The sequence below is a fragment of the Mycetomoellerius zeteki genome, unplaced genomic scaffold (assembly GCF_001594055.1).
Source record: "Mycetomoellerius zeteki isolate Tzet28-1 unplaced genomic scaffold, Tzet1.0 scaffold221, whole genome shotgun sequence".
Lineage (NCBI taxonomy): Eukaryota > Metazoa > Arthropoda > Insecta > Hymenoptera > Formicidae > Mycetomoellerius > Mycetomoellerius zeteki.
The window spans coordinates 2,276,144-2,295,781 of record NW_017257184.1 but is presented as its reverse complement, the minus strand read 5'-3'; the positions used below and the strand labels follow the sequence as shown (position 1 = coordinate 2,295,781).

The 19,638-nt window shown below is 33.4% G+C and overlaps 5 protein-coding genes across 5 annotated transcripts; 2 read left to right on the top strand and 3 right to left on the bottom strand.

Annotated features, from left to right (window-relative positions):
* On the bottom strand, window positions 1–3,033 carry U4-U6-60K (U4-U6 small nuclear riboprotein factor 60K). The gene is made up of 5 exons (XM_018448443.1): window positions 2,883–3,033; window positions 2,129–2,725; window positions 869–1,246; window positions 575–788; window positions 1–477 (listed from the first exon to the last, which is right to left on the bottom strand). The coding sequence occupies exons 2-5, from the start codon at window positions 2,652–2,654 to the stop codon at window positions 24–26; spliced, it is 1,572 nt and encodes a 523-aa protein (XP_018303945.1). The 5' UTR covers window positions 2,655–2,725; window positions 2,883–3,033; the 3' UTR covers window positions 1–23.
* A 674-nt stretch (window positions 3,034–3,707) lies between these two features.
* On the bottom strand, window positions 3,708–4,218 carry LOC108723009 (histone H2B). The gene has a single exon (XM_018448445.1). It carries the CDS (start codon window positions 4,159–4,161, stop codon window positions 3,790–3,792), a length of 372 nt encoding a protein of 123 aa, XP_018303947.1. The 5' UTR covers window positions 4,162–4,218; the 3' UTR covers window positions 3,708–3,789.
* A 988-nt stretch (window positions 4,219–5,206) lies between these two features.
* On the top strand, window positions 5,207–5,648 carry LOC108723010 (histone H4). The gene has a single exon (XM_018448447.1). The coding sequence runs from the start codon at window positions 5,240–5,242 to the stop codon at window positions 5,549–5,551; it is 312 nt and encodes a 103-aa protein (XP_018303949.1). The 5' UTR covers window positions 5,207–5,239; the 3' UTR covers window positions 5,552–5,648.
* A 1,862-nt stretch (window positions 5,649–7,510) lies between these two features.
* Window positions 7,511–7,965, bottom strand: LOC108723008 (histone H3). The gene has a single exon (XM_018448444.1). It carries the CDS (start codon window positions 7,934–7,936, stop codon window positions 7,526–7,528), a length of 411 nt encoding a protein of 136 aa, XP_018303946.1. The 5' UTR covers window positions 7,937–7,965; the 3' UTR covers window positions 7,511–7,525.
* Window positions 7,966–11,360: 3,395 nt separating this feature from the next.
* On the top strand, window positions 11,361–12,229 carry LOC108722960 (histone H1). The gene has a single exon (XM_018448358.1). It carries the CDS (start codon window positions 11,444–11,446, stop codon window positions 12,119–12,121), a length of 678 nt encoding a protein of 225 aa, XP_018303860.1. The 5' UTR covers window positions 11,361–11,443; the 3' UTR covers window positions 12,122–12,229.
* The last annotated feature ends 7,409 nt before the right edge of the window (window positions 12,230–19,638 follow it).

Sequence of the window (19,638 nt, the reverse complement as noted above, 5' to 3'; positions counted from 1 at the left end):
AGAAGAAATAGTTTCTAATTATCTCATTCTGGGGCCCATAACTTGAAAGTTCTATCGTATGAACTAGTTGCAATAAACTTATGATCGGGCGAAACATCAACGGACATGACTTTTCCATCGTGACCTGGTAACATTTTAAGAGGTTGCCATGTTTTGTTGGACCAAATTTTAGCTGTGTTATCATAAGATGCGGTAACCAAGTATTGTCCTTCTGTTTTTTGATACTTCACATCGGACAGCAAATTGGTATGTGCTGGTATCGTGTATATGCAAGTTCGCTTTCGCAAATCCCATATCTTGCAGGTATTATCCTCGCTTGCTGTCGCTATGTGAAAACCGTTTGGTGAGAAATCAATGCCGAAGATGGATGTTAGATGACCCTCCATAAACATTATGCATCTGCCGGTACGTAAATCCCATACTCTGCCGAAAGAGTCGTGACCGCCTGTGGCACAAACGCTTCCATCGCATTGAAAACTAAATAAAAACACGCAATACATAATAAAAATTCATTAATATGATGAATTAAAAATAGATCAATATGATAAATTAAACAACATGCGAGGAAATATACCTAATGCAGTGTACTGCTCTAGCGTGACCTTCTTGGTGAAGTACTTCCGCTTGTTGTTCCAAATCCCATAATCGCCAAGATGCATCATAACAACATGTGCCAAGAAATCGTCCAGATGGATGGAAAGCGATCCTGGTAACTCTGTGAGGTTCATGTCCTTCCACCTCTGCTAATGGTTCTTCACCAGTACCACCACTCCACAGTTTTACAGTGCCTGTAAAATTTAGACGTAATAAAATAACATTATCATATAATTTTATGTGTCATTTATAATAATATGTATCTGCTGCATACCATCTGCTGCACATGATGCCAGCACGCAAGTTGGTACCGCATTATCACCTACCACATCTTCGGTTATTGTAGCTTTTGGATGAAAAACAATACAGCCAACATTACAATTGTGTCCATGTAAAGTGCGCAACAAAGTACAGTCAGGTACAGACCATAACTTGCATAAGCCTGACCATGAAGCTGTAGCAAGGATTTTTGAATTAGGGCTGAATTGGCAAAAGGAAATGGGTCTGCTATCACCAATTTGAGAGCAATAAATGCTCAATGCTTGCAACTTTTTCAAAAGCTCTTGTCTTTTCGCTGTACGAGTTGCAGCTGGTAATAGTAGATCTTGCCTTGCCTTATCCAGCCGTGCCTTTGCTCTGGGCAATGAATAAGCTACAAATATATAAAAGTTAAATAATATTGTATTGAAAAAATAAGAGAGAGAGAGAGATATGAATACTTATATTTTTATATGGATTTAATTTGTAGTTTATAAAATTCTACATTTTTTTAACATTCATGCTAATAATCAAATCCAGTATTTTTCGAAAAAAAAAACTGGTAAACACTTTTCTATTAAAAACAATAAAATAAATAGAAAGTTTTTTTTTAATAGAAAAGTGTTTACCAATTTTTTTCTGGAAAATATTGTATTTTGTCATCGATATTCTAGTGTCACTATTTTGCTTTCAATTAAGTGTTTTTCAATTTAAACTTCATCTAAAGTAAAATCCATAAAAGATTAGGAATCAATATAACAAATAATTTAGTTTCTTGTCGCAAGATATTAATAAACTCGAATCAGATAAATAAAAATTGTATAATCTATATTATATTCTTAATTAAAATTTTATATTCTATATTTTAAAAAATTTTATATTCTGTTAAAATTATCTTTATATTTCTTGTGAAACTGTAATCAAAATAAAAATTAATATAAACTTTAATTACATTTATTATCTTTAAAGTTTCTGTTTTAAAAAAGTATTTCACATATTAATTCGAATTAAAAGAGACTTTATTATATAAGGTGTTTTATTACTATTGGTTTTCTTTGAAACTATTGTGATTAGTATGATTTATACTAATTAAAACAAAAATATTTTCTGCATAAAGTATATAAATCTATTTTTTTTAGTACTAAATATTAATTTTATTATAATTTTTTACAATTTATTCCAGTGATAAAGTCCAGGATCTTGAATTTTTTCCTGATTTTTTTCTATCTATTGGATTTTTCTGGCAATTCCTGATGCAAGTATAATTATGACTCACATGCTATCCATGATCGTGCAATTTGCAAAGAATCTGGTCCCTCGTGATACCAAGTTGACTCTGCATCCTTTTCGAGTGGATAGGACGGTTTTTCTTCTTCTTCGTGTTTCTTTTTAATAGCATCCTCTCCCACGCTAGCTAATAATTCTCTTAATCTTGTCCTTCTATCCGCTGGACCTTCTCCAAAGAGACAAATTGGCTCACCCAATTGTCTTAAGTGTTTCTTCACTTCGGAGTCATCTGTAGAAACATTAATTTGTCTAGCTTTTTTCCTACGTTCAAATTCTTCCAATAATGCCTGCCGATCTTTGGACATTTCATCCTCGAGCTCCATGTATTCATTCGAAATATGTACATTTCCTCCTGAGACGGAAACATTGATGACATCGTTTGCATTTGTGACATCCTTTTCTTCATCCGTAGTTTCGACGACAGCTGCAAGTCGTGCACGTTCTGCCTCCTCCAAGGAGCCATAATGGACGGTTTTCTGCTTCTTAACGTAAACCAAATCCTCGTCGTCGGACATTTTGAGGTTATAGGAGGTTATAATCCTCCTCTTTTAGGAGGTATAGTCTGTAATTCCTCCGTTTTATTTGACTGCGAATATATTACACAGTTATATATATATATATATAAATAATTTACAAGCAATGGAACATTTGAGTAGTAAAAAAATACCGCTATAGAATATCACAAAGCATTTAAGGCCTAACCTAACCTAACTTATATGTATTTTATTGCTGATAATACTTACGTTATGTATAATCAAAATATAATCCGCAACTATTCGCAATATTTACATATATTTCAAAAAATTTTACAATTCATGTTCTTGAGACGTTTATACATCGTTTAAACAATACTTTATACTTTACGCTACTCACATCTCACATTCATTCGCGTGATTCGCATCAGTCTGCATTCAGTAGTATTTAACCTTTAACATGGTCTACTCATGAACGATCGATTTGTATCGAAATAATCGAAATTAGTTCATAAATAAGGTTATCAAACTAATAATTACAAAATAATGAAAAAATATATTTTATCTACTCTCATAAATTATTTTATTAACATGTTAAAAAAATTCAGACAATAACATTAAAAGTAATAAAATAGTTCTATTTTTAATGTAAATATATTCAATGTAAATTAGAAATGTAAAAACATTTAAAATAGTTATTGTAAATTAGCTCATCTATTACTAAATATTCTCAATAATTTTTAATTCATAAAATATTAACATAATAAAAGCACGTAGATGGATACTTTAGTATATAAAAATTTCAAATAGTATGGCAATATGAATTATTCAACTTTTCATATCCATTTATAGTAATTTAATTTACGAATGCCTTCATTTCTAACTTCAAACAGATATATATATATATATATATATTTTAACATTTATATTAGATTTACAAGTTTATTTGATAATTCAAACAATGAACAAGATTGAAAAATGTGAGGATATTAAAGGAAAATAATATTAGGAGTGACAATTAGAGTGATAATAGTAACTTTTGATTAAGGAATTGGACATTTTATATATTTTCAGAAATTAAGATTAAATTAGAAAGGTAATGTTTCAAACATAAGAGAACATTCAATGTTACGAGACAATTGGTGGCCCTGAAAAGGGCCGTTTTGGTAAAAGCAGTTCACTTTGAGCTTGTGTACTTAGTAACTGCCTTTGTGCCTTCGCTAACAGCGTGCTTCGCCAACTCTCCGGGAAGAAGAAGCCTGACAGCAGTTTGAATCTCCCGAGATGTGATCGTCGAGCGTTTGTTGTAGTGTGCCAGACGAGACGCCTCTGCTGCGATGCGTTCGAAGACATCGTTGACAAAGCTATTCATGATGCTCATAGCCTTGCTGGAGATTCCGGTGTCAGGATGGACCTGCTTCAACACCTTGTAGATGTAGATCGCATAACTCTCCTTCCTCTTCCTCTTCTTCTTCTTGTCAGTTTTACTGATGTTCTTTTGAGCCTTGCCGGCTTTCTTCACCGCTTTGCCGCTAGCTTTAGGTGGCATCGTCGATCTCCTTGACGAAAGTGTTCGTACTTCGAATGCGACGTGACATACACGACGTTCGAGGATCGAATACCGCTCAATCCCTCGAAAAACACGGTATATATAGCAGAAAGTGTCGTCCGAAGCGCACCAATCACGTGCGAGCAGCGCTCAGCTGTGGCTTCGCCGCACGTCATTGGTCGGCGCTCATGTTGCTAAGCGTACTCACATTCCATCTTTCTTTCTCTCGTGTACTCTTTCTATAGTTTTCTTTCTCAACTTCCTTAACGAAGTACCTAATTACGTTGTACGCTGAACCAGTTTTAATTTTACTTATTAATATATCGTGATTATTAATATATTTGACTTTATAATTAAATAATGAATGTATGTACATTTCATCAGATGAATATAAGAAAAGACAACAGCATCGCTATTCTCTGCGTGCTACTAATTGTAATTGAAATGTAATGTCAAATATTAACATATTAATTTAAACAGCAAATCTAAACAATATTCTCGTACAGATCATCGCATAAGAGCATCGACTGATGGATATTTTCTAATTGTAAATTCACTAGATGCTTTCGAGCACACGCCATTACAATGGCATTTTCAATGAAGGTACACAAAGATTCACAGTGTGACACAATAAATCATTACATTCTTGTTTGTCAACATTAAACAACAAGAGCGAAATAATTCACTGAATTGTGTAAAAAAGCAACCGTTGGGAAAATTTATGCATAATCGTTCGAAACAGATTCGATTTGTATATTATTGAATAGATTCATAAATAGGTATAAATTCCTTTTTTATTTCTCATCCTTTTTTTCATAAACTTTCGTAATATTTATCAGAATCAAGCCTGTATAAATATGTACACTTAATATATATAGCATATTAAGTAGTTGGACAATATTTTCACCTATTGCGCATACGATGAGTGTGAGAAACCGAGTAACCGTTCTGATTGGCTGACGTCGACGTGGAGGGGAGAGCCGAGTCGAAACAGTATATAAAGGTGCCTGCTCCAACCATTTTGTCGCATTCGTCGGTTTGTCTTTGTATCAGCGAGTTCGTATCGTAGAGATTCAAGATGACTGGTCGCGGTAAGGGAGGAAAGGGATTGGGAAAAGGAGGAGCAAAGCGTCACAGGAAAGTTCTTCGCGATAACATCCAGGGTATCACCAAGCCAGCTATCCGTCGTTTGGCACGACGTGGTGGTGTCAAGCGTATATCCGGCTTGATCTACGAAGAAACTCGAGGTGTGTTGAAGGTCTTCCTTGAGAACGTTATTCGCGATGCTGTAACCTACACCGAACACGCGAAAAGGAAGACTGTAACCGCCATGGACGTCGTATACGCCCTCAAACGTCAAGGCAGAACTCTGTACGGCTTTGGTGGTTAAACGAAGAACAGTGGCTCTACAAATCAAATCGGCCCTTTTCAGGGCCACAAATATTTCAAACGTTTGAATAATTTCTGTTCGTTGTATAATCCTATTATCCTACCTATATCTATACATGCTTCATAATAAATTCGTATAATATAACCTATATATGTTCGATATTAAAATGTTAACATTTAATCACGAAAAAGTCAAATATCAATTATAATGTATGCAAATTGAGTTGGATTCTTGTCCGTTCTAATATAAATTAAACTAAAATCTTTTTAAGGGCTCTTTTTATCTTTATCTAAAAAAGACGATAAATTTAAAGCGAGAAAGTTTACAGTTTTTAAGTATATGAAAATGCATATCTATTTAAATGCTTCAAATTCTCTTTTTTTATTTCTGTAGAATAGCTATTTCATTGTTGCTAATGGTGTTAATATTACATAAAGATATTTTTGTTTTCGTTCTTTTCATGCAATTCTCGTTTAAATTTGCAACTGTTATATACATATAATATGTAAACACAATATTATGATTCACATTATTGTAAATGTATAATTTAGTATTTATGCAAAACTTGACAAAATGTACATATTAAATGTAAATAAGACTACAATTTATATGAATGCTCGAAAGATGGACTTCTGAAAGTTTTTGAGGTTAGGAGTGAATGAACACGTCAATCTGTGGACAAAGCTCGTTCACGTACATAAGATGCGGAGCGGTTTTCATATACATACATAAATGCAATTATTGGAATTATAGTATAAGATAATTTTTAATTTAATATAGATTCTAAAACTGGCATATACACAAGTAATATAACTTGACATCATTAATCGTCATGTGACGTGATGCTTTTCTTTTAACTTAAAAAATTTGTATTTGTTTAATGAAAATTATTGGAAGTGTGAATTAAATTTAATAACAATTTTGATTATAGAATAAAATCCCAAACAGCGTGCATGATCATTCAAAAAAGACGTCTACATTTTGAACAATTGAACATATTTACTATCTAGGATAGTTCAATAAGGAAATAATTTTCATGTGAAACATTGACATTTTTAACATATGAAAACATTGACATTCTTAACTATTTTAGTCTATAGAGTAGAAACTTCGTTTTTGAGGTTATTTTCTTGGGAATTAAAATAAAAAGTATCAGAGTTACAACGTTGGTTTGACACGCATTTATTTTCGTTTCAATTCTTTAAATTTTTTGAAGTTATTTGCGTCAATATTCTAAGCTGCAGTTCACTGTGAATGTTGTGTTATGAGAGGTATATGGCATAAATACATCGATCGCATGCATTTCGTAACTTAGAGTCTGTTTCCTGTGGCTGAACTAGAGTATACACTTTTGAAATCTAAAGAACTTCAAATCCCATTATATTAAAAAAATTATTAAATTCAATTTTATGCGCAACTTTAATAAATAATTCATACTAAACAATTCTTTTTTAAATTTTGACTATTTTTCCATATATAATTATGTACATCAGATCTCAAATGATACCGATAGAAAACTTCAACGAATAATATTTTTGATGATACAATGTACGTAGTCTGAAATTAATGATGAAATTAAAATGGAGGAATTAGGGTGTACGTTTGACATATGGCGAAAGCGAGTTCTAGTAACAATCTATTGCAGAAATAAGACATAGTGCGCGATAAACTTTTATGGTTTTGATGATCACTTAAAAAAATTCTAATAACTTGAAATACAAATAAATAAAAATAAATAAATTCCAATACCTAGAGCGTTGATAGTTTTATTTTACTTATCTAAAATATTTTTAAAAACGAGTAAGTCGTAATATCTCTTTAAAAGCATATTTAACATTTCAAAATTGTTGCTCATAATAAAATTAAACACGAATTAGTTTTATTTCAAAATATGGAAGACATGTAAGCGAAAGAGACGATCCATCGTACAAAAAAATTGATGGCCCTAAAAAGGGCCGATATATATTTTTTTAATTAAGCACGCTCTCCTCGAATACGACGTGCCAGTTGAATATCCTTGGGCATGATGGTAACTCGCTTGGCGTGAATAGCGCAAAGATTGGTGTCTTCAAATAGACCAACAAGATAAGCCTCGCTAGCCTCTTGCAATGCCATGACAGCAGAGCTTTGGAAACGAAGGTCAGTTTTGAAATCTTGAGCAATCTCACGAACGAGGCGTTGGAATGGCAGTTTGCGGATCAGCAATTCGGTACTCTTCTGATAGCGACGAATTTCTCGAAGAGCCACAGTTCCAGGCCTATAACGATGAGGCTTCTTCACGCCACCTGTGGCAGGCGCACTCTTACGAGCCGCTTTAGTCGCCAGTTGTTTTCGGGGAGCCTTGCCTCCGGTAGACTTGCGTGCAGTCTGCTTAGTACGAGCCATTTTTCTAATCTGAGCAGTACGTTCCCGAACGGTCGTCAGAAGAAAAACGGTGTTTGCTCGTCACGCGTACTTTTATAGGGCCCAAGACAACCGGCTCGACAGCGATTGGTCGCTGCACTAATGGTGGGGAGAGGCAGTGTAACAGTCGCGCGCGCACACGCAGAGTCTGACAGTGTTATTTCTTTAACACAAATTTTTAAAGAATATCCCTCGTATAACATATATATAACGTGTATGAGAATGTAAAAAACGAAACATATTACTTTCCAGCCTTATTTCATATATAATATCAACGATAAATCAATGATACATACAGATTATAGGAATTAACTAAATATACTGTAGCAATACGTACGGAAAGAACGTGTAAAGAAAAGACATTTTATGTGGCATATATTTACTTATAATATTTGTATACCTTTTCTAAATGGAATTAAAATTCAATAAAATGTTATTCTCTCCGATACCAGCATAATATATGTTACAATGTTTGATACAATTAATGTTTGATATAAGATATGATTGATGTCAATTTAGGTACCTTTGAAATTATAATTGCGTTTCAATATCAAGTTGTACATGAACAATAACAGTAATTTTAATTACTTTTCACTTAAATGAGAAATTCTGCGAATAAAAATTAAATATTTAAATCTTGTATTCCAAACTTAAAAAATAAATAAATGTCACGCTGTTTAAAATATTAACGAATCTAACATTCGCTAGTAATCATATTTGACATAAATATTGATTGTTAAGTCAATCGTTTTATTAAATTTTTGTCAAATATTTAGTCTTATTTACTTACATTAAGTCTTTAACATAAAATATGTTTGCATAATTTGCAACATATGTACATCATAAGTAGTTTTAAAATTAATAACATATATTAATTAGATAGCCGAAGCAAGCGGATAATATTTAATGTCAAATGTCAAATGCAAAATATGAAATTACATTTTCTGATAATTCTGCGTAAGAAAATATTTCGATTTAGATTGAAAATATGGATATTTCAGTTATGAATAGAATATTTTTGTCCATGCAGACTTATCTTAGACGATATATTTATTATGTACAAATATAATATTAAGATACTTTAGTTTTTTTCTTAGCTGCGAGTTTTACTTATTCGTTTCATGGAAATTCCAAAAATATCCTAAAACTACAATTACATCAAAATACATTAGATACATAACCTATCTAAATATCATGAGAAATGATGTGTTTGTATTTTAGTTAAACTATATCATTTGTGTTGTTTGCATATTCCATTTTTCTTTATTTCAATCGATTAAATGGTAAATAGTATCTAATAATAATCTACTATAATATTTTTATAGACGAAATGAAATCTCAATCACAACGCAGTATGTATATTTGTTTAGCATAAGCTTCATAAGATTTCATATGCATTTTTATAGAGATTGTAAAACTTGGACTAAAAATAAGTTATTGTTCTTAGAAACTGTAAGTATGCCAAGAAGTTAATATTAAATGGTTACTATAAGTATTGTCAAAGAAATTATGAAACTATTTTAGACATGTACTTACACGCTAACCTATAAAATAAAAATCAATGAAATGCAGCTTTCAATATTATTTTATTTTTAATGCCATAATTCGGTCAAGTATTCGCGTATAAATATGTATGAGCGTGTGTATATTCATATTTTTCCTTTATTATATGCTTCTCCTTTTAAATATTGTAAATATAATATGTTCGAGATGTAATTGTAAGTTTGTAAATATCAAATGTAATATTAATATTTTATACACATATTTTCATAAAGTCAAATTATGCAAACGATGTAAATGTTTTAGTATAATAATTCTATTGACAATAAAGAAAATTATAGATACGAATAAACATATATTGTATATTAGTTGTAAAATGTTAATTATTATAAAAATGTTAATTATAAGTGTTAAAATCACTAGTTCTAAAATGTTAAATACCTCAGAAAGTTTCACAAAATTATATTGTAAGATAAGGAAAATCTAATAGTGCGTTTCAGAAATATAAAAGTAATAAAGGTTGCTTAAGAAAAAAAGCGAGGAATTAAGAGTAATACATTTTAATCTATATTTAAAACAAATTTTTCCATCTACATTCTATAATAAAATTTGTATTCTTCATAAATATAAACGACCGAGCGTTTCAATTCGATCGAGTGTCTCTTATACGAATACGATTTCTTTAAAATATAGATAACATTGTAAAAAATATGTACAATTTGTACTTATAGAAATTAACTTTTTGTATTTAAATTCAACAAAAGTATACAAAACATGATAAAATATGCTTATTATACTATTTTGGATAATTGTTGTAAGTAATACGCTGTTGCATGCAAGGAGACTTAATCAGCGCGTTGCGAAAAAGAGTTCTCAAGTCGTTATACAGACACAAATTCGTGAAAAGTCGCTCTACAAATTTTCAAAAACGGGAATTTGAGTATGTCATCGATTTCTGTTTCAGGATGCAAAAGCATTCGTATCATCTGTAAAACTTATTGCTTGGAAATATTATTAGGTTACGACAGTTTTTATGATTCTTTAGTCGTATAGTTCGCGAATCAGAACTGAATTATGATATCAAATTGCGCTTGATTTTTGCAAATTTCAAGGAAATGACTGTGCAACGACAGTTTAATATTTTTCAAACGTTATTTTTCGTTTATACAAATCTCTATATGTTATTTCGTTATCTCTTGTTATATACAGGTTCGTTATAACAGTAAGGTTTACTGCACAGGGGCAATCGGCGTGTTATAGGAAGCCGTTTTCATGTATATACGATATTCTTCGAACGAAATTGTCGATTATGCGTATAATATTGCAACCTAATTATATTTGCGTTTCTCTCGATCGATAATGGCATTTTACACTATTCAGTAAAATTGTCTGCAAATGTACTTTGTAATCGGTATTCACTTTGTGTTGCGCTAACGCTTGTATTCTGCCACCCGTGAAACTTGGAATTTTCAGCGCGTATCTGGTGCTTCGCTCGGGGTAAACACTTGCGGTCGGTTAGCACAGCTATCACGACGTTTTATGAGCCGCATAAGTGCGCCGTGCATTAATAATTATATTGTTTATTAACTTATTTCTCGAATTGAATCGAGCTCCTCGAATGAACCGAGTGCTCGCATCGCACGGAACCGCGAAAAAATCGATGTCAACCGCGCAGAGGGCCGTTAAAATGTATACCAAATGAAACTAGCTACTTGCTTGTACAATTCTGAGTCGCGAACTAATGACCTTCATTATGTAAAATATTGTTTAAACAACGAACAATTACCGGACGCTCTTTCATTCCCAGCTGCTTGTTACCTGCAACATTGGGAGGGCCTCTCTCCGTGGTCCGCGCTCGTAGTACAAGTAGCGCGTTGACTGAGTCGCTTGACAATATTCGAGAATAGCGTCATCTGTGAGCGTCTAGTACGAAAGTTTATATTTGTACTTTGTCGTTGAACATTGGCATTTTTCTCGTATCGCATCGCAATGGAAGATAAGAACGCATCTGGTAATGCTGCGGCTACGGAAAACGCAGCTGCTACAACGCCTGCGAAGAAGAGCGCGAAATCTAAAGCAGCAAAGACGCAGCGCCCAAAGTCGAATCATCCGCCGACTTCGGAGATGGTCACATCTGCCATCAAGGAGCTGAAAGATCGCAAGGGTTCATCCGTGCAGGCAATCAAGAAATACATCGCTTCCACTTACAAAGTCGATGGAGAGAAGTTTGCTCCCTTCATCAAACGATACCTTCGAACAGCGGTTATATCTGGTGCGGTGGTGCAAACCAAGGGAAAAGGCGCGTCAGGCTCATTTAAGCTCGCGACTACCAAATCCTCTCCGAAGAGTAAGGTGAAGCGTGCAGCACCGAAACCTAGCTCCGACGTGAAAAAGACGACCGAAAAAGTTACAAAGAAAGCTCCTGCAACTAAAAAAGCCGCTGAAACTAAGAAGACAACGGCTGAGAAAAAGCCGGCATCTCCCAAGAAAACCGCTAAGACTGCAGCAACTAAGAAGGTCGAAGCCGCAGCTAAACAAAAGGCTGCTGCACGTAAGAATCTGTCTAAAACGAAGAAAGCCATCAAAGCTCCAGCAGCAAAAACCAAGACTCCAAAGCCAAAAACCACCAAGGCAGCAACAACAAAAGCGTCAAAAGCAAAAAAATAATTTTGATTCCTCTAATCTAAAACTGATAAAAAAAAAACTGGCCCTTTTCAGGGCCCCAAATTGTTATACGATGGAACAATCTGCTCGCAATAATCAAAATTTCCTTTTCCCAAAATCATTGGAAAAAAATATTTTAATTAAATATTTATTAGGATATTGTTAAAATAAGTTAATTTATTAATATTAACAAAAAATATAATTACATTAGTTATTTATTTTTAATCGTATTTTTTTTTTAGAAAATGATATTTAATTAAAATTTTTGTTGTAGACTTCTAGTTTTATTATTTTTTTTTTTGTGTTTAGATTAAACATTTACAAAGCATAAAATTTCACACTATTTTTAATCGTCGCTGAATAGAACGGCTAATAAACCAAGGTAGTCGCCCTCAAATTACATATTTGAAATTCCGATTAGAAAAATCTCTTGCTTCCTATTTTCTAGGAATAGATCTTGTTTAAATACACGATGAAAGTTATAGGATAGCACAAACGCTTCTATATTCTATAGCCAGAGATACTTGTAAGAAACGATAAAAATGCAAAAGAAATACAACACGTGGCGTGCGATCTAGCATTTTTTATCAAGAGATCGTGTAATAGGGAATAGCTTCGCGAGAATTATCTTTTCGAATACGATAAATTTCTTAATGTATTTCTTAATATACATTTTTTATAGGCTAGGTTAAAATCGCGAAGTCGGGATAATCGTGGAAACATTCACATCATTTTTCTAATGACGCAGTTTGTGCGTGATCATATCTTTCTCTTTTCTTATGGTGCTGGAGCCTGAACTTCTATTGTACATTCTAAAAACATTCATGGAGAAATTATTTGATCGCCATTTAAGATTACGTGGCCCTTCACATAGATAGTTTAGGTTAGCTAACTCAAATATTCAGATATCTCCAGTTAATTGTCTTCTTGTTATCTTCATGGATCAAGGATAATATTCATGATATAAATGCGAAAAGTTTAGTTAGACTTAATTTAGGTCACGTTGCAACTGAATCGATATATCTTATTCTATTTACTACGTCATTTCTTTCCAATTCATTCAGCGACATTTCTGGAAAATTTATGTTCCAAAAACTTCGACGAGCAACGCCGTGGTACGACACACAGATGGCTAATAAATAATACCTTTATGAATTGAAATAGCTCTTCTAAAACATCTTTAATAATAATCAATTTACATTTCTAAAATCAAGCTACACATGTTGTATATATTATATGCTGGGCGTCTTATGATTAAATATCTCAGCACGTCGGTAAAATCGTTTTTTATTTATATACATCAGTAGCCAATTAATATATAATCAAGGACGAAAAATATAAAATGACAAATAGGAGAAAATATATTTAATCAGACTCGGATTAGTAATGTCAACATAAATACAAATAATGTCAGAAAACGGTCATCAAATTCAATCAAAGTATCTTTGAATAAGAAACTTATTATTATCGTCACAGATGACGCGAGTGTCCCAACATTGCTTGAACTTCTTTGTAATTCGCAAATTTTCCGTATATAGGACGGAGCGCTGCCAGCAAATTCTGCATCGGTAAAGTAGGTTGTGAAAGAATTTTTAGTGGGTAACTTTATCGACATACATCAATGGACCGGCCGCAGACCGACTGAACCAGTTTCGAAAATACCTAATAAGAATAATCAAGACAGATGCCACGATATATTCAACATTGTAGCCATTTATCATATTATGTTTACAAAAAGAAAGTTAATTTAGATTACTGATAGTAAAAGTTAATTGATAACTAACTAATTACTGTTCAGTTTAAATGTCTCGGATTTTAAGAGGATTAATTTTTTAAAAGGAGAATATAATAATAAAAAAGTTAATTTTTTAAATTAATTTTTTTAAGTTTTAGAATACTTTTTCTAGGATTTATTTTGACTTCGTGCGTCTATTTCTTTAATTTTTGTTATATTTCATAAAATTGTAAGTATAAGTTGGGACGAATGAGAATGAAACTCGTTTCAAAGAGATGACTAACTATAATAAATGTGTCATGTGTGGCATAGTTAATAAATTAAGAAAATAACATGCCGGTGATGACGTTTTTAAAGTTTGAAAGTCAGGAATTTGAGGATTATCGTCGGGAGAATTTATTCACGCGCACGTCGTCGGAATTGTACATTGAAAAGAGATACGCTGAGTGGACGGTGTGCTGCTCCAATTACGCGCATCATCAGCAAGCGAACGAAGTCTCGTCCGAAGGTCATCTTTGTACAAGAACGATGAACCTCGCGTTGCTCTCGTCAAAAATGAGCGTTCGCTCGCACGATCGGTCGCCGGGCGCCAATTAAATCGCTCTGATCGTTTATCGAGATACGCTCTCACGTTTTCCGAAATTTTAACGCGCGATCTATCAACTGAATTATTCAATTAAATAATTAATATTTTATACGAGGCGTACACGCGAGAGAGATTTTTTTTCGTCTTTCTTTGTAAACTTTTCCTATGTCTGTATAGTCTTGCTTGTGTTATCGTCAGCATTATATACCAGATGATAATTATAATTTAAATAAACGTATTATGCCTCTCTTTTACGTATTATGTCTTTTATTCTTTTATACGATATACATATGGATGTATTAAGGAGGGAGTGTAAACTTAGGAATAATCTTGCTACAAATAAATCATCGTTTCCCGTACGATTTTTTAACTTTTTTTGCATCATTGATAGATTTGGCAAATAATAAGCGGAAAAAAAAAATTATTTCTATATTCTGACACTGTGAGACAAATATCTAGTTGAAAATAAAAGAAAATGAACCAGAAGATTCTGATTATATCACAATGAAAATTCCTGTTATCTCTAGAATTTAGCAGATTTAACTAGAAAATTCTGCTTCGTTCATTTTCAATCAGAACCCGATTAATCGAACTAAACATTTTTCTCAGTGTATGGATGATTTTTAGAAACACTGCAAAGAAGCTTCTTCTATCAAATAATATTTTAATTAATATATCGGAGATGAGGAGACAAGTTAGGAATTTGCGATTATTCAATCTTAAATTCGAATTTACGAATCAAATATTATGTAAACATATTTTATAAGAAACTGTTATGAGAATGGTATTTGTCATATAAAATTTTGATATAGACATATATCCGAAAGCTACATAGAGCCTTGACCGCAATTTTAAGCGAAAGAGCAACTTTTTACTTCTCGCAACACTGTCTCTTCATCTTCCATTACGCTTCTCTCTTTTTAGAGAAAATAAAATCTCTAATTTTCTGTATAGAAAAAATTGAATGAAGCTTCGCGTTAGTAACCCCTCAAAACAATCGAAAACGTATTTTTGTGTTTGTTCATATCGTTTATTTGCTGGAACAATGACATAACTAAAAAAATTGTCATTTTTTATTGTTTATATTTTGCAAATAAAACGGCTCTTTGAAGTTCTTCATTTTCTGATCAACACACTGATGTGAGTTGCTAAAACTCATCACAATTATGTCGATATTACGTTACTACATTTTGTCAATTATTTTGCTTTGACAATGTCTCATCTCAGTTGTTTATTAAACAGTTCTAGTCAAAAAACTTTAACATACTTTTATTCCTGTACAATCAGTTATTATAAATAAATTTGCATTAAAAATATTATAAAATTTTTTAATGATTAAAACATTCGAAATCATTTTCTGGAGAACTTGATTTTTTTAGTTATGTTGTTTCGGTAAATGAACGACATGCATTCCTTGCCAGCTGGTAAGTTCTTTGTTCGCGCGTTCGTTGAGCAACAACTATGGAAATGAGACGCGAAACGGCGGCGGGAAACTTGTCAATGCCATCGGGTTAACGTGCGAGCGTGTGCGTCTTCGTGCGGCACGGCACGGCGCGGTGCGGTGCGATCGCGGCGTAGCGCAGCGTTCACAGCAACCGTTCGTATGTAGTAATCGGGCGACTTTAACGCGGCCGATCCCGTCACGGTATTACACCGGCACGGCGCCGCCGCCGGTCTCGAAAGAGCCGAAAGAAAGGGAAAGTCCGCCGTAGATCGGCCGCAAACTTTAACGCGCTCAGTCCACAGAAAGCGAGCGTGCGCCCGCTCGCGTCGCGCGAGCTATCTCGTCCTCCGTACGACGCGCGAGCGAAAAGTAAAACTTACTCCAGACGGAGTCTGGAGTCGTAAAAAACGGGAAAAAAGTGGAGGAAAAAGCGGAGTGCGTGCGTGCGCGCGTGTGTACGTATGCCAGCTTGCGAACTGTGGAATCGTATTGGCGGCATTCCATCAGCACGTGGCGTTCATCTTGCATGCATCTCGGATGCACGCGCTGCGAGAGGATAAGGGTGCATCACGGTCTTGCCTGATGCGATGCGGTCTGCCGCGAATGCCGCGACGCGGAGCTTGGAAGTTATCGGAATAACGGAAGGTAGGGTGGAGCAGGGTGGAGGACGTGCAATCGCGCCCTATTTATTGGGACACGCGTATCTTCTAGGATGCGTTCGGGGGGACGTTATTAGCACGATTTGTGTCATTCTATCTTCATTGTTTATTGGACGTAAAACAAGGATAAAATTACACAAATAGCGCTAATAGCGTCTCACCGAACCTCTAGTCGTTGACCGATTTACCGGTCAGAAACCCGTGTTAAATAAACTCTGAAAGAGACTGGAGTTAAATAAAATTAAGTTTGGCAATGTGATTGAACGGCTTCACCTATATTCGTTTCTAGATGCAACTTAATATTTGCTTTGATTTACAAACGATTTAAATACTATTTATCACGCATTATCGCAAGTAAACAGATCTATCATTTTGTCACTTCGTCAATTTGATATTCTGAAAATTTTAATTTGTAATGGTTACAATTACCGATAAATACCTACATTTTCACGATAGACTCGGAGCAAGTAAAAGGTAATTGACGTAATATCGCTTTACGGTCGGTATAATAAGAGTGTTACGTCGTGTCTGATACAACATTTTTAAACACATTTTTCGCACGAAGAAATTTACAATGTCGATGTTTTATTTTTTTTTTGTTTTTGCTTAATCATGTCACATAAAGAATAACGAATAATAATAGGTAATGTAGTGTTATACACAGATATATAGTGATATATACGTAATCTTTCTTTTTCATTTGATTGCTTGTCGGAAAAAGCAGGTGGACGAAATATATGCACACAATTACTTGCTCAAGCCTTAATAGACGCTCCAGTTTAAGAAGGTATTTACGTAATTCGTAATTAACCGAGCCGGTGCAAAATACAGATCTCTTATCTTGTTACGCTTGATCATTGACATTACATCGCGCACTTAGATTGCATTACACGATGACGTCGCGTTGAACGCTAGTATTATATAGCTCTTACGCAATTGTGAAAATTTCACTTTTCTCGATGCAATATGTCTGCATGCGAGCGACCACGCTTCTCGCGATATTACGTGTATATTACGGAGATTGCAATAATTTTTCGCAAACATTTCCCATTCTCTTTTTCCTTCTTCTGTCTCTCTCTCTCTCTCTCTCTCTCTCTCTCTCTCTCTCTCTCTCTCTCTTTCTTTCTCTATCTCTTTTTTCCTCCTTTCAACATGGTTCTATCTTCTTTGACTTGGCATTGCTTCACAAGATTGCTCAACAATTTTATCGAGATAAATCTAGTAATTTCAACACAAGGACATTCGCGTAGTTTCGACAGAACGAATAAAGTAAAAAGATAGAGAGAGATAGGCCATGAATTCTAAGAGGAAAGAGCATATCTCTCTCACGAATTCGCATGATGTTCGCATTAAATTTATTATAGACATCGTATGATAGCTTTTTACACATCGCATTCCCTATTATCAATTTATTTATTTATTGTTATTTACTTATTGCGTTTCTTTTTTAATTGGTGACAAGCAAAATAAAGAAAAAATCAGTACACTCTGAAAAAATGTATTAAATATTTCAATAAATGTTTGTTGGAACAGTACTAACTAAATATTTACTGAATATAAATGTAAACATATATTTATTTGTACACAGGAACTGATAATTTGATTTAACCATCATTTTTTATTAAGTAAATATTTATTACTGTAAGTAAATATTAGTACCAATGAAAAAAATACGTATTAAGATTTAGTCAATTTTTTTAACGTAGATTTTCTTATTATTTTTTAAGAAAGAGTTTTTAAATAACTATTTTTAATGTTTTGTCAAATAATTTTAACACCATTATGCAATTATTTCGAGTGACTCGCGAAACTCTTGCATAATTAGCAATCGAAGTAGTGCATATTAGTGGATTGACGTAACATTCGGTACATCATTTTCTACATGCTTGACTAGATAATTCAGCAACCAATATATGAGGTAACATTTGCATTTTAATTTGACAAATGTACACTGAGATAATTCAAATTAATTACGATTCAGTATGAAAACATTTCAACATCAGTGACATAACCGTTAATTATGTGTTTACGTTCGAATTATCATATACATAAATCGTGTTTCGATATACACTGCCAATACTAAAAATCTATAATGTACGTAACATATAGATACATATGTACATATCACAGCTTTTCAGTATTGATAATGTATATTGGAATGTAATAGTGATGAAAGATAACCAAGTTATCGATAATGGTTTCAATGTTACTTTCTTCGCATCAAATTCGTTTAAACTCGGTTTTTTAAGGCAATATATAATATATCACAGAAGAAAGGGCGCGGAATATTTCAAAAGATTTTTCTTTGTTTTCAGCACATCCCTCGGAATACACCAACGATGAAAGACCGAGCATGATCGGGGAGTACTTTACCTTCGTAAAACCGGATAGCTCGGAATACTCACGAGTGCTCCGCTCCCACTCGTGTTTTTATACTCGTGTGCTTGACCTCTTGACCAGCGGGGGATCATAATGCTAGAGCCGGTTCTGGGAACTTTGTCGATCTGGTGGTTGGTGGTATACGCCAACATTTTGCTGCTGCTGTCGCCGTTGGTGCTACTGATGATTTTCTTCCTCCCGAATTTCCCGATCTTGCTGCTGCGGCGAATCTGTTACATACCGATTGAGTCGATCTGACCAAAATTAAATCGTCGATCGATTTATCGGTCGGCGATTTATCGGATGTCACATTTGATGTGTGACCGCGAATGCGGTTGTTATTATTATATATTATCTTTATCGTGTGGCACGTAGTTGAAACAGTTTATAATGTAACGCGTATATAATATAACTTTAAACATAATGAAAAGCATAGTTAATAATAAGGAAATAACAGATTTCAACTTATCAGAAACCGTACATTCTAGTAAACATGGTTTCTGATACTGAAAAACAATTACTAAATCTTAATTTAATACATATTTCTTTGAATAGTACAAAGTAAACATTTATTTCGTACAATAAAAAAATTATAATTAAATCAAATTAAATCAAATTTTTGCATCAAATAAATATATGTTTCTATTTAGTAAATATTTAGTAAATATTTAATTAGAATTATTCAAACAAATATTTATTAAAATTTAGCATTTTTTC

Coding starts and splice junctions, on each gene's coding strand:
- U4-U6-60K (XM_018448443.1), bottom strand. CDS start 2,654: ATGTCCGACGACGAGGATTTGGTTTACGTTAAGAAGCAGAAAACCGTC. Junction 1,247..2,128: donor TGCACGATCATGGATAGCAT/GTGAGTCATAAT, acceptor ATATATTTGTAG/CTTATTCATTGCCCAGAGCA. Junction 478..574: donor AGAGCAGTACACTGCATTAG/GTATATTTCCTC, acceptor GTTTTTATTTAG/TTTTCAATGCGATGGAAGCG.
- LOC108723009 (XM_018448445.1), bottom strand. CDS start 4,161: ATGCCACCTAAAGCTAGCGGCAAAGCGGTGAAGAAAGCCGGCAAGGCT.
- LOC108723010 (XM_018448447.1), top strand. CDS start 5,240: ATGACTGGTCGCGGTAAGGGAGGAAAGGGATTGGGAAAAGGAGGAGCA.
- LOC108723008 (XM_018448444.1), bottom strand. CDS start 7,936: ATGGCTCGTACTAAGCAGACTGCACGCAAGTCTACCGGAGGCAAGGCT.
- LOC108722960 (XM_018448358.1), top strand. CDS start 11,444: ATGGAAGATAAGAACGCATCTGGTAATGCTGCGGCTACGGAAAACGCA.